Genomic DNA, 14,242 nt, shown 5'->3' with positions numbered 1-14,242 from the left:
AAAATGCTTAAATATCGGGAAAAAAATCAGTAAACTGATACATCGGTCGATCACTAATGATGATGGTGATGATGATTGATGATGGTGATGATGATGATGATGATGATGGTGATGATGGTGTTTCAGTATTACAGGTGTATCCTCCTGATCCCAGACATCTACAACAGGCAGCACGTGAAGGAGGTGGTCAACATGCTGCTGGTAAAGATGGGCTTCTCAGGTACATGTCATGAAGACCAGCAGCTCTTGCTGATCTGACCACAGAAACTCCGGCCTTGTCCACACTAATACGTGAAAACGCATCTCTCTCTCTCTCTGGTTTGGCTTCCGTCCACACTGAGACTAAATAATTGCTAAATAATATGATCCTGTCAGAAGAATTGCTCGATATTATTTATTTTTCCGTCTGTGCCATCTCATTGAAGTTTTACGCATGCGCTGTTAAAGGTGAATTTAGCGTTTTCAATAGGGGTGGGAGATATTGACAAAAATGGATATCTCGATATTTTTTTCCAATATCTCGATATCGATATTCAGACGATATTTTTGCCATCCTTCAAAGAAATGTGTGCAAACTGGCAAAGAAGGTCCAATTGGTCTTTTGACTTGCTGCATTTTACCTATGTAGGCTATAGAAGAAACAATAAAGGAGCTAACTAAACAGAATCTGAGGAAGCCCCTATCTTTTTCCACTTACAAAAAAAAAAAAAAAAACGGAACTAGGCACCTTTTGCAACAGTGATTATTAAATCAAACAACAATATTGTTGATGATAAATTCAAAGTAAAAAAAAATATTTTCAAAACGCTATAAATCCATCAATTTTTTCCCCAAAACGCTATAAATCCATCCATCCCCCCCCAAATAAAAATTGATGGTTTGTCTTTTAAAAAAATTCTTTTGTCTTTTATTTTTCGTGTTTGCATTTATGAGGAAAAAACAATATTACATGTCAGTTCTCCATTATGGACGCGAGTGCTCTGAAAGCGGCAAAAAGACTAAAGACTTTCAAACTTTCACCGAGACCTCAAAAAAAGCCAGAACAAAAGCCAAAACAACCAAACAAAAACCAAAACAAAAAGCACAAAGCCTTTCTTTAAGACGAATTTCGTTTTGTATTAATTGTATCTTAATTTTAATAATTTTTTCATTAACCAATTTCCTGGATTAATACATTAAAATTAAATATAAATATAGGCTAGCTATCACAACATAAGGCGCCGTGCTTGAACTGGAGATTATATCATCATGAACCGAACCGTAGCCTACTCGCCTCACAGGCCTAAAAAATGTGAAATATATTTACAGAAAACTGGTTCTAAACAAAACCATCCAAAACAAAACAAAACTATGTAGCCTAATAAATGTGCATTTCTCCGTTGCGTTCACAGCCTACTGCGAAGATCGCGAGTCATTATAGCCTATCGTCAACTTCATCTTTGCAGCCGACACAGAAATTAATAAACAATTAAAATGTCTTCCCAGCAAACACATTTACGTTGTGGCAACGTCTCTGGCACGTTGCATTTCTGCTATGGCAACGTCGCTGTCTACGTGCTCGCAACATTGTAACAACGTAGAATTGTAAGACGTGACAGGGCTGTAGCAACGTTGTTGCGCGACATTCAGCAACTGAGAGACGACGTTCTGACAATATTTTTATATGGTGCATTTTGTTAGATATTTATATACTTTTTATCATTTATTGTTTATCTATATTTTTATTTAATAGGGCTATCAACACCTGCAAGTGTAGCCTACACTTTAAAGAGTAAAAATGACAAAGTTTCGTTAATTCAACTTTATTAAAACTGCATTTAATCAAATTGCACTTCCAAAAGTCATACATTTGTGAAAAAAAAAAAAAAAAAAAAAAAAAGAAATAAACGAATATACAAATTTACTTTAAGTATAATAAATAAAACATAAAAAGCAAAGGCAGATCAGAACATTTAATGAACAAAACCGGGTCTGTTTGGCAGACAGTGGCCGAAAGCCGGTGTCACCGGGGAAACATCCACAAATCCAGAGGAGCAAAGAAAATCAATATCAATTAAACAGCGGAAAAATCAAACGAAAAACTAAACAGTGCGAGCGAGGCTACTTTAATCACATTAGAAATTAAAGTTGTAGATTGTGTTTGATAGCTGAGGTAGGCTAAACGCAATACTCACGTATCCTTGCTCGATGATGAATGAGAACACAACGAGCCCAACAACAGGTGTGGAATTAACAGTTTAAAATTTAAAAAGGAATTTAAAAGGCTGATTTTCGCGCTTCAGGGCAGTGACGAGTACATTATGTAGTCCAGTGGTTGTCCTGACACCGTTGGCACAACCTTAAGCAATGGCCCTGAACGGTGGTTTAATGCCAACATTGTGACAACGCTGTAACAACCTTCACTACACAACGTAGTTATAGCAACCTTTTGGCCATGTTGTTAAAACGTTGTTAGAAGGTTGGCTACGTTGCACCAACGTTCTGTGTTTGCTGGGTTATTGCAATATTTTACATATTCATAATCATTACTTTTGGTGGATCTTTGAGGCAGCTTTTTAGGTTTATGGCGTTTTGGAAAAGAGCTCTTCACGTAACGTTTCACCAAGGCACAGCGGCCCTTCAGCACATAAGAAAAAAAGAAGAGAAAAAGCACGGACTTACTAATTACGAAACTTTGATGTGGTTGAACAGGTGAAACAGTCACAAATTCCTCTGCAACTCAAACCTTCTCAGTACGAGTTATGAAGGAAGAGAACAGCATTAGGCTACAGTTTTCAGCGCGTCCTCCTCTGATTGCTGTGTTCTGACTGAAAAAGTGCGTGCAGGAGCACATGCGCAAACGGTTTGTAAAATGTATTTTTGTAAAATGACATATGATAAAATAAAAATAAATCATATATCATTTTAAAAACGGTTTTGCGCATGTGCTTCTGCGCGCACTATTTCGAATTTACGTATGAGTTTTTGACGACACGGGACGGGACCATGGGCTGGGCCACTCGGAGGGTGCTTCCGCAAATAGTACTGCCCTACTGTACATTATTTAAAATCGCAACATATAATTGTTTAGAAGGTTATTGTGTGCGTTATTTGTTTTCTCTTTAACTTCTTTCAGCTCGTTTCATGTTTGGGGGGTCGGATTGTACAAATTATGAAATATTCGATATCCCAATTTTGCATATCGTCCAGACAACAATTTGGATATTATCGTCTAAACGATATATCGCCCACCTCTAGTTTTCAAAAGCGCTAGTGTGGACGGAGAGTGTTTTGAAAAGAAAACGGCGATTGCAGATGTGTCCGGATGAATGTAGACGTGCCTCGGCTCTGCAGTCGCTGAGGTTCCCCTGATCATGTGTGTGCAGCTGTAGTGGTGCACCAGGAGTCGGTGTGCGCCACCTTCGGCAGTGGGCTGAGCAGCGCGTGTGTGGTGGACGTGGGAGACCAGAAGACCAGTGTGTGTTGTGTAGAGGACGGCGTGTCCCACCGCAGCTCCAGGTCAGACAAACACACTATACGCTTTATTAAACGCCATGCTCAGTTTACTTCATATAGAGCAGGGCTCCAGACTGCCGCCACACTATTTTTCCTGCCGGTGTAGCCCAATTTTGATATAGGTTGCGCTGGCGCGACCGCGACCTTAGAGGTTATAGAAGTCTGCAAATCAGCAACATTCACCATGGATTTACTGTAGTAACACTAACTGTAACTGTTAGTCAAACGCTTATGAGTCCTACACATCTTTTTCCAGCACTTCAAAACTATAATTGTGTAGTGAATGTGACGTACTAATTCACCTTTGTTGTTAAGTTCAGTTCTATACACTGTTGATTATAAACGCAGCACTTTGTTCTTAGCGTGTTTCTTCATGACTGTTCAGGGATCGCGGTCCCTTTAAATGTTCTGAATGCGTGAGGACGTGGGCTGGACGCTTCTCAGCGCCATTCGTTCTCTGTGTTTACCTTCTGAAATAAATGACACACGCTTTCGTGTGCTCAACGTGAGAAGTCGTCTCTTGTAAATTGCTGAAATTTCCACAATATCATATTTTTAATATGTTGAACATTTTTAGTTCGTCCTTCAAAGAGTGTCCCCATTTATAGAACTAAAAGTTTCAAGATGTTGGGAAACTTATAAAAAAAAAACATTATAACCAGTAGGTGGCAGCAGAGGACACTTATTGGATATTTTCACTCCCAAATATCTATTTTTCCACTCGTTTTGCTTTTGAATTGATATTAAGACATTATGAATGATAGTACTTAATTATTTTTATCTACACCTCAAATTAAGCTCAGTGCTTTATTGTCCCAGTGCTACCAAATACTTTCTGCAGAACTCCGTGTCTCCGGTGCTGCGGCCCAGGGGTGCCGAAATTAATCGTTTCTATGATGCAGACGAGGACGATTCGGTATCGGTTCAGTAATAGACCATACCCGATTATAATGTGCTGACGCTTTTCTGACGTCATTTGTCGTGTACATGCTTTGTCGCGGTAGCATACAGTGGCAGGGGGAGGAGAGACGCGAGTGCGAGAAAATTAGAAATGCTCCAACTACTTTAAAGCCGACATCTGGGCACATTTCGGCTTTGATGAACAACCGGGTGAGCATCATATTTGACAAATTTTCATTTTCTTAATGGCATAAACAAGCTTTACTCCCTTGAAACTTAAACTGGAATGACACTGTTTCTGTCACTGCGACTTCCCGAACAGGCGAGCACACGTGCACACACACACACACACACACACACACACAAACACACACACATCACTTTTGAAGTAAAATTTAAAATTGAGGATGCAGTGCATTATGACGCATCGTGATATCCAATTGAACTGAATCGATGACATGATAATCGTAATCGAACCGAACCGTGAGACCGGTGTCACACCCCTACTGTGGCCCTCAGATGCTAGTCTGGAGCCCGTGAGCTTTAAATAACACTGCACACTGGTAATGTCTGTACGTTAAGGCTGGTTATTACAAAGGCATTTTTCAGTAATGCAGTCAAAATGGGGGTAAATGTGAATAACTGCGTTGCAGGGGCTGCCACAGCGCTCCTAGCTAAAACAGTTAGCCTGGAGCCCTGTGAAGTGAAAACTGAAGGAGAATAACCATTAATCATAGTTTTGAGTATAAATGCAGAATAATCACATGAGTGATAAAGTATTGAAAGCAGCTGAATCTGTGCTGTGTGAAGAGTGGTCTGGTGCTGATGTAACGCGGCCCAGAATCCTCTGGAGCTCCTGTGTCGTGTGTTCTCGTTCTCAGGCTGTGTCTGGCGTACGGTGGCTCGGATGTGACGCGGTGTTTCTTCTGGCTCATGCAGAGAGCGGGGTTTCCCTACAGAGAGTGCCAGCTCAGCAACAGACTGGACTGTGTGTTACTGCACCAGCTGAAGGAGTCCTTCTGCCATCTGGACCAGGTGACCCGCGGCACTCAGCTGAAGGAGTTATTCACTGTTTTAACGGCTGCTAATGTTGTTTTGGCGTCTCCTGCAATAGATCCACATTCATCCATGATCAAAAACACTGTAATGTCCTCATAATCTGCACTGCAGCGTCAGCTCTTTCCTCTCAGTGTCTGAAACGCTTCAGTCTCTCTAAGCCCCGCCTCTCTGAGAGCTGCTCTGCTGTGATTGGTCAGAAAGCAAACGCTCATTATCATATCTGAATCTCAGCTCTTGATCTCAGTGATACGAACAGTGACGATGGCGTGGGTTTCACCGTATCAATCTCAGAAAACAGCGTCTTCTCGACACGAACAACACGCACCAAACTCTTCCAGTCTCAGGTACACTACAGTGTTTGAGGGCGGAGCTAAGAGACGCTGCTCAGCCAATCAACACCAGAGGCGGGTCTTATGCTAATTAGTTACAAACCTCCGCAGGTTCAGCAGGAAGAGAGACTGAATCACTGACGACTCGTTTCAGTTCAGAATCGATTATTTCGTTTAGGAGACAAAAACTTTTATTTTTCATGCTCTTTTATCTTTGCAGACCTTTAACATTCACAGACAGCTCTATTACTCACTGCATGAGAGTAGGGCTGGACGGTATATCGCGTTTGTACGATATATCGATATATTTTTTAGAAACGATATGAAATGAGGCAACACCGTTTATATCGATACAGTATTTGATGCGAGCACATCTGAAATCAGCGGAGGACGCAGTGTGAGCTGTGCAGTGAAAGTACAGCACAATCTATCCTAAACACGACACAAGTTTACATTAGCATGCTAGATGAAGGGCTTCAAAACAAGTTTATAGCAGCTTGTCTGATGCTCTGCCTGAGACTGTTGCTGGCTGACAGATACACACTGGCGCTGTTGAATGTGTCTGAGATGTGGTGCTCTCCTCAGTGCCTCACAGTTCACAGGGATATTCTCCATCTGTGAATGACAGAGTCAAACATGTCCACTTCTCTGAGGAGAGGACGAGCTAAAATATTTGTTGTTGGAGACAATATGTGGAATCTTAAACCTACAAGTATATGTTTATGAACGTGACCATTATAATGGGCTAATCAAACGCAGGCTAATATAATTAGTTATATAAATTTTTAGTTTAGCCTTCAGTCAATTTAAAACAAAAGCATTATTTTTTGTTTTTAGATTATAATGTGATTTTAATCCTTTTTGCACGTAATATATTGCATAGTCTACATTACATTCACTGTACTTGTTTCCATATCCTTCAATATCAACATAGTTTGTAGGATATCATTGGGCAGGATGTGAAATAATAACATCTTTTTTAAAAATAAATGCAGATTTTCTTTATCCAAGTAGAAAAACGTAGAGATATATATCGTATATCGCCATTTAACCAAAAAATACAGAGATGTGATTTTTTGGCCATATCCCCAGCCCTACGAGAAAGGGAATATCCCAAATAATAGGGGCACTTTAAAAGTGTTTATATGTGTGTGTTCAATATTTACATCAGCATGCTGTGTAATCTGATGTATTATTGATTTTCCTGCAGGATATTTCTGGGCTGCAGGATCACGAGTTTCGCACACGCTTCCCAGATTCCCCAGTGCTGCTGTATCAGCTACGCTTAGGAGACGAGAAGCTACAGGTAGAGGTGGTGTCTGAAGTCAAAGTCCGCTTGATCTCCATTGTTTCCAAGCAGCTTCTCAGAAATAAACAGCAAAATAATAGAATCAATGATGTAAACTTTAAAGGACAAGAGTCATGATTCGGCTGGAGTCGGTCCAGTGTTGATTCAGTCCCGGTCAGTAACAGCATCGCACAACATGATTGCAAACGTGATGTTTAACCAGTCGATCTGCTCTCTAGGCTCCCATGGCGCTGTTCTACCCGGCTGCGTTTGGCATTGTGGGTCAGAAGATGACATCACTGCTGCACCGCTCTCAAGGCGACTCCGAGGATCCGCACGACGAGCACTTCCTGCTGACCACGCAGAGCAAACAAGACCAGGCAAGCGCACACCTGAGCATTGTGAACGCTGACGGTCCTTGCACGCTGAGTCCGAATGTTCCGCGTTCGTCATCCGGTGGTCAGACACCTCTCGAACCGCTCCAGCTACGGATGCGGAAAAGCAGAAAACTGATCCCGATCCGAGTGTTTTCAGGCAGTGTGTGAGCGTGATTGACACAACGTGAGGTCGTGTTTATTTTTTAGCGTGCGAATATTTCGGACTGTGTCGGTGTGACCTTTAACCTCGTGCCGAACGATTCCAGTCGATTTTGAGCTTTAAAGGGACAGTTCACCCAAGATGAGAATCCATGAGTCACTCTGATGTCCAAACCCGTAGACTTCATCACCGAAACAGTTTCAGATTTGGGTGAACTATGCCTTTGCACCAGCCAGTGTTTAAAAGAGCAATACTTCCACAACATATCGTTCCTCTGCGCTAAAACATGTGATCAGTGTAGATGATCTGCTTATAAATGACTGAAATGCATCAGTTTAGCGCACAGATACTCAGCAGCCGGCCCGCATCCGGCCCATCGGCATTACTTTTATGGCCCGCGTCATGCAAAAGATGAACACACTTTTTTTTAATCATTTGAGCTCAAAAGTTGCGCGAATATTAGACAGTGTGATTTATGTATATTGCGGACGGTCGATAATCCGTTGGTCGATTAATAAAAAATAACATTCATCATCGTCATTGTGATGTATGTGAAATGTGTTCACGAAACTCTCCAGTTATAACCGGCGGTTTTGTCCGGAACGATGGACGGCTCGCATGAACAATTGATCAAAGCTGCTTTTGAGCGAATTCTGACAAACTTAAAAGTTAGATGTAGCCTACTGGGATAATAGTTGGCCTAGTATTAGTAGGCTAGTAATAATAGCCTTATATATTTGTAAAGTGACCCTATAATGTCATCTAAAGAAAACAGAGAATAAATAATTGAACATTTGATGTAGGCTAATAGCCTATATATATTATAGGCCTAATCAATAATTGGTAAATATTTAAATATAAAGATAATATATGAAGAGCTCTTTTCCAAAACGCGATAAACGCCATTTTTAAAGAAAGGTTTGTGCTTTCTGTTTGAGCTCTCTGTGAAAGTCTGAAAGTCTTTTAGTGCCGCTTTCAGAGCGCTCGCGTCCGTAATGGAGAACTGTCACGTAACATTGTTTTTTCCTCATAAATGCAAACACGAAAAATAAAAGACAAAAGACTTTTTAAAAAATACAAACAAAAAAAGATTTATAGGGTTTTGGGGGAAAAAATTATGAATTTATAGCGTTAAAAAAAAAAAACCTTTGAATTTATCATCAACAATATTGTTGTTTGATTTAATAATCATTGTTCTACATGTTCAGACTGAGCAAAAAAACAACAACATTTTAACAGGATAAATTGAGTATTCACTAAATGTGTGGGTCTAGGTAAAAAATGTAATTTTCCTGAAAACTATTGAAATGGATTTATCGCATTTTGGAAAAGAGCTCCTCATATATTTAATATTAATAATTAATATTGCTAGAAAACTGTTAATCCACTTTTTGTTCCATATTTTTTATTTTCATGATCAGTATTAGCCTACTTTAAATAGGACAAAGACTAGCAAGACTTACCTAGCAAGGTTTTTAATACTCCGAGTATGATACTCTGCATTAATATCGCAAGAAAATTATTATCCAGATTTAAATTTTTATTTTATGTTCAGTATTACTTTAAATAGAACAAAGACTAGCAAGACTTACCTAGCAAGATAGGTAATAAACTGAATTTCTATATAAGTAAAAACTGTAAATATTGTCATAAATAAAGTTTTACGATGCAAGTTGTAATTTGTGGCCCTTCACGTTTAATATGGTTTAACTGTGTCCCCCTTGGCATCTGAACTTGAGTATCCCTGGTTTAGAGAGTCACATGTGTGGAACACGAAGGGATCCGGTCATTATACTGTGATCCAGTCGTGCAGCCCGCGAGTTCATTCATGAGACGTCTCAGTTAGCGCTTCCTAACCAATCCGCTCTCCTGTGATTATTAACCCCTCACGCGGATCACACCGGTGTTTTCAGAACGCTCCGTTCGTTACTTGATGAACTGTTAGTTGGTTCCACGCTTTGACCGGCTTTTAATAAAAAGTTTCTTTAAAGATTTGAGTTCCCATGTGGAGTTTGTTATTGTCATCAATTAAAGTCGGTATGAAATCAAAATGGATTTTTTTTTTTTTTCTGGAATATTGCAGTGTCTATTCTAAATGATTAATGGGTGCAAAACATTGTTTTAATAATCGTGAATCAGAATAACAGCGACTTCTCTTCTCTGATGACGAGGGCGGGGCAACCTGTCACTCACATGAGATCAGCCAATAGCGAACCACAACCATCCAATCAATTCCCCACAGACACAGTCAAGCCCCGCCCACATTTGTTCTTGCTCCTGAAGCGTTTGCAGCCGCTGGACACACAAACACAGGCTCATCCGGGTCACCGAGACAGCAGCGCTATACACTCGCTAGCAACAGTTTTTATTTGTGGAAGTTTTGCTTTTAGTGAGCTAATAAAATATTAAAACTCAGTCAAATCAATATTTTGTGTACAGTTATTTAATTATGCCACTTGTGTAACTTTAATTATTGAACTTGCCGCTGAAACTGCTCTCTGTGTGTGTGTGTGTGTGTGTGTGTGTGTGTGATGAAGACCTGATCCTGATCACTCTGTCGGGTTTATTATGAGATAACAATCGGCTGGATGTACATTATCACTTACATAACACACTCAAACCGGGTGAGGAATGACGGTGTGTGTGTGTCTCTCAGTCTTCCAGAGCTACAGCCGAGCGCAGGTCGTTCCCGAAGCCCAGCGGGTTGGAGGGGGAGTCCAGCATGAGCGACCCGTTGGAGAAGGGGAACCTGGCTCAGGATCTGGAGCTCAGCCACGCTCAAGCCGAGGGCCTGGTCCCCGGAGCCGAAGCGGAGGAGTCCTCAGCGCTGGTGTCCAGGAGCGCGGCCATCTCTCAGTTCGAGGGAAAAGCCCTCGGCATGGATAAGGCCATCTTACACAGCATCGACTCCTGCGGTGAGCACTCACTCGTAGCGCTGTTAGCCAGCACATGTGTGGATCTCTCAAAAACCCCGTAATTAAAGCTTGTTCACACCAAGACAGTTTTCAAACAGATTTTTGGATTCGCTGTGGTTAAAGGGATAGTTCACCCAAAAATGAAAATGACCTCATGATTTACTCTCCCTCAAGTCATCCTAGGTGTATATGACATTCTTCTCTCAGACGAACACAATCAGAGTGATATTAAAAATGTCCTGCTCTTCCAAGCTTTATAATGGCAGTGAATGGCCGTTTCTGTTTTGAAGTCCATAAGTGCATCTATCCATGATAAATGAACTCCACACGGCTCCGGGGGTTTAATAAAGGCCTTCTGAAGCGAAGCGATGTGTTCATGTAAGAAAAATATCCACATTTTACACTTTACAAAGTACAATTCTAGCTTCAGGCCAAACGAACATATGCAGGGCCCTATATTAACGATCTGAAACGCAAGTATCAAGCGCGAAACGCAAGTAACTTTGTGGGCGGGTCTCGGGCGCTGTTGCTATTATACCGCAAATCTAAAATGTGTTTTTCTGAAGTCGCTTCATTACTCATAGGTGTGGTTTGGGCGTAACGCATAACGGCGGATTTGCCAGGAGCGGTTCACAGCCGAGGAGACCGACGTTCTCGTCAGCGCCGTAAACACAGAGAGTGACATTGGGGATGGAGAAACACACACAGATTAGCTTCGGTTAAAGGAACACTCCACCGTTTTTTGCAACAGGGCTTATTCACTTTCTTTCCCACATTTAGATAGGTGGGCAAATGCATTTTTGTCTCAGTGCATGCATTGTTTTAGTTTGACAGGGTCGGCGCTAGCTTAGCTTAGCATAATGAATGGAATCCTTTTATGCCAGCTAGCATGTCCTGAGTAAAAGTGATATAAAAAATAAAAATAAAAACACCTAATTACTTCTTGTGGCCTGTGTATTCACAACGAGTACAAATAGTGATGCAGATTAACACTGGGCGATTTCCTAGGCAGATATTGACGTATATATTAAGGACTATATTAGGGGGAAGCACAGGCAAAGCACTGCTACTTGGGCGCAGAGATCTCACGCCTGTGCTTCCCCCTAATATAGTCCTTAATATATACGTCAATATCTGCCTAGGAAATCGCCCAGTGTTAATCTGCATCACTATTTGTACTCGTTGTGAATACACAGGCCACAAGAAGTAATTAGGTGTTTTTATTTTTATTTTTTATATCACTTTTACTCAGGACATGCTAGCTGGCATAAAAGGATTCCATTCATTATGCTAAGCTAGCGCCGACCCTGTCAAACTAAAACAATGCATGCACTGAGACAGGGATGTCACGGTACCAAAATTCCAGTAGTCGGTACCGATACCATTAAAATTTTACGGTGCTCGATACCAATTTCGGTACCACAGCAAAATCTGTTGAAACTATTTTTCTGTTTTATTTAACTATTTGAAAAAAATATTCAATTCAGTTCAATGACTTAGCCTACTATTTATGACGGTAATCATAAGTAAATTATAACGTTACATATAAGCACTGAAGGCTACATGCTGTTTAAACGTAAATATTACTTTGCACACCTTCAAATGCACACATTATTATTAGTAGTAGTAGTATTTTTAATACATGGAGACATAGCTAAATCTACTGTACAGTAGCCTAATATAATTATTTCTTTCAATTACTTCAAGTTAAACCGAACTTTTATTTTGACGGGTTGCTGTGAAGGCCTTTTAGTTTCTGTGTGTGTGTGATATGACGATGGTTTTTCTCAAATGAAACGGTAAAATGCTCATGAAGTGACTCTCAGAGCGGCTCTGGAGATGAAGTTCATCATGTCATCATATCGTGAGGCAGCAGAGACTGAAAACAGCGCGAGCGTCACGTGTGCGTCTCTGTGTGTGTGTGTGTGAGGTAAATGAAACCGCGCGTCTGCACCTTTCATTCACAGAGACAAGCAGAACATGCAGGGTTAATATTTAAATAGTCTTTTTGCGGTTTAATATTCACAGACACAATATATATTGTGGTATATATTGGAGCAGTGCTCCTAGTAAAAAAGTTAGTCTGGAGCCGCGCACTTAGATAAACACGGAGCGACTGAAAGCAGCTGCCTATTACTGGGTGCCGAATATACCCGGTAACGTTACTCGGTACTACAGAAATGCTGGTATCGTCACATTTTAAAAATTTCAGTACCGACTTGGTACCGAAGTACCGGTACTTTTGACAACACTACACTGAGACAAAAATGCGTTTGCCCACCTATCTAGATGTAGGAAAGAAGGTGAATAAGCCCTATTTCAAAAAACGGTGGAGTGTTCCTTTAAACAGGCGTATGATCATTTGGGTAAATGTGTAAGCTAGATTTATGCCTATTTTTTCACATCTTCATGGACACAACAATGATTTCCCTCGTGTGGAATATTGTTCCTTGTAATAATGTATGGTTTGCAAAAATGTTGCTGCGTCTGTGTGTAGATGAGAGAAGCAAAGTGTGTGTGTGTTGTGCTCACGCTACATTATGGCCGAGCATGCGCCCTTAAACAGCCTCTGAACGCGCCGCTGACTTTAGATAGGGCCCGCGGTCTACTTATCTATGAAGAGCAAGCACTCTTATGATGGATAGATGCACTTTTATCATAGATATCTGTCCATCTATAAATGGAATGATCTGTTTTCAAACACACCTTATAGTGTTGTGTTTTATATTGTGTTTGTGTGTGTTGCTCAGGCTCGGACGAGACGAAGCGTAAGATGTACAGCTGTGTTCTGGTGGTGGGCGGCGGGCTGATGTTTCCCGGAGCGCAGGAGTTTCTGCAGCAGCGAATCCTCAACAAGATGCCGCCATCCTTCCGCTGTCTGGTGGAGAACGTGGAGGTCATCACACGGCCCAAGGTGTGTGTGTGTGTGTGTGGCTAAACTTCACGATTTGTTCACAATATAAAATTCACAATATTAAATATTAGATGTCAGATTTTCTCTTGCAAAAAGTGCTTAATAAACAGCAAGAGAAAAAGAGGGTAAAGAGCCCAGCTAAAGCAAACACCGATCACCATAATGGTGACCTCAAACGCTATTATTTTCAATAAGACAACTTCTAAACCTCTGTTAATTCTCAATAAGAGCTTTAGTATGAAAGAAAGTCAAACTGGATGTAATAAGGGAAGATGCTGAGATCCTGACAGATCTGTTAGTGTTTAATGAACTGTTGCTGCAAGTCATGTGACCGTTTTCTTTACAGTGTGAGCAATAACGCCAGCTGTCCCTTTGCACCATCTGGTGGCGAGATCACAAACTACTATCTCCATTTATTTTTGTAATTTTACATGCGTATGTAATTTAAGAAAACAGAAAAAAGAATGTATTATTTCAGTATAAAAACGGAGAATTACTGTAATTTGTCATTAATGGCATAATAGTTTTTAATTTGACATATTTACAGTTTTGAGTACAATTTAAAATAAAATAAAACGACTGTGTAAAAAAATGCTAATTTTGCTGATTATTTTTAGTCTAAAAATTTGTATCTAAAAATTATTATTTTTAGATAATTTTTATTATTTTTATATTTATATTTTTTGTGATAAATCAAACATTTGTTTCTAAGTTACATTCAGTTACATTCATTCATACTTTTGACAACACTAACATTCACTTTTCAGTGAATAAATTGGGTGTTCATAAAGGATTTCAAATGTTC

The 14,242-nt window shown here is 40.3% G+C and overlaps 1 protein-coding gene across 2 annotated transcripts in view; it reads left to right on the top strand.

Moving 5' to 3' along the window:
• Positions 1-14,242, top strand: part of actr8 (actin related protein 8) — a 35,936-nt gene that overhangs the window by 18,299 nt on the left and 3,395 nt on the right. For both annotated transcript variants that reach the window (XM_081394792.1, XM_081394793.1), the window contains 7 exons: positions 127-220; positions 3,366-3,498; positions 5,277-5,430; positions 6,994-7,089; positions 7,311-7,451; positions 10,265-10,523; positions 13,274-13,437. In XM_081394792.1, coding sequence (XP_081250918.1) covers positions 127-220; positions 3,366-3,498; positions 5,277-5,430; positions 6,994-7,089; positions 7,311-7,451; positions 10,265-10,523; positions 13,274-13,437 — 1,041 coding nt within the window. The remainder of the gene's footprint in view (positions 1-126; positions 221-3,365; positions 3,499-5,276; positions 5,431-6,993; positions 7,090-7,310; positions 7,452-10,264; positions 10,524-13,273; positions 13,438-14,242) is intronic.

The sequence above is a fragment of the Scardinius erythrophthalmus genome, assembly GCF_964197995.2.
Source record: "Scardinius erythrophthalmus genome assembly, contig: HAP1_SCAFFOLD_219, whole genome shotgun sequence".
In the NCBI taxonomy this organism is placed as follows: Eukaryota; Metazoa; Chordata; class Actinopteri; order Cypriniformes; family Leuciscidae; genus Scardinius; species Scardinius erythrophthalmus.
Note: the sequence above shows the minus strand (reverse complement) of the source record. Positions and strands in the feature narration are given on the sequence as shown.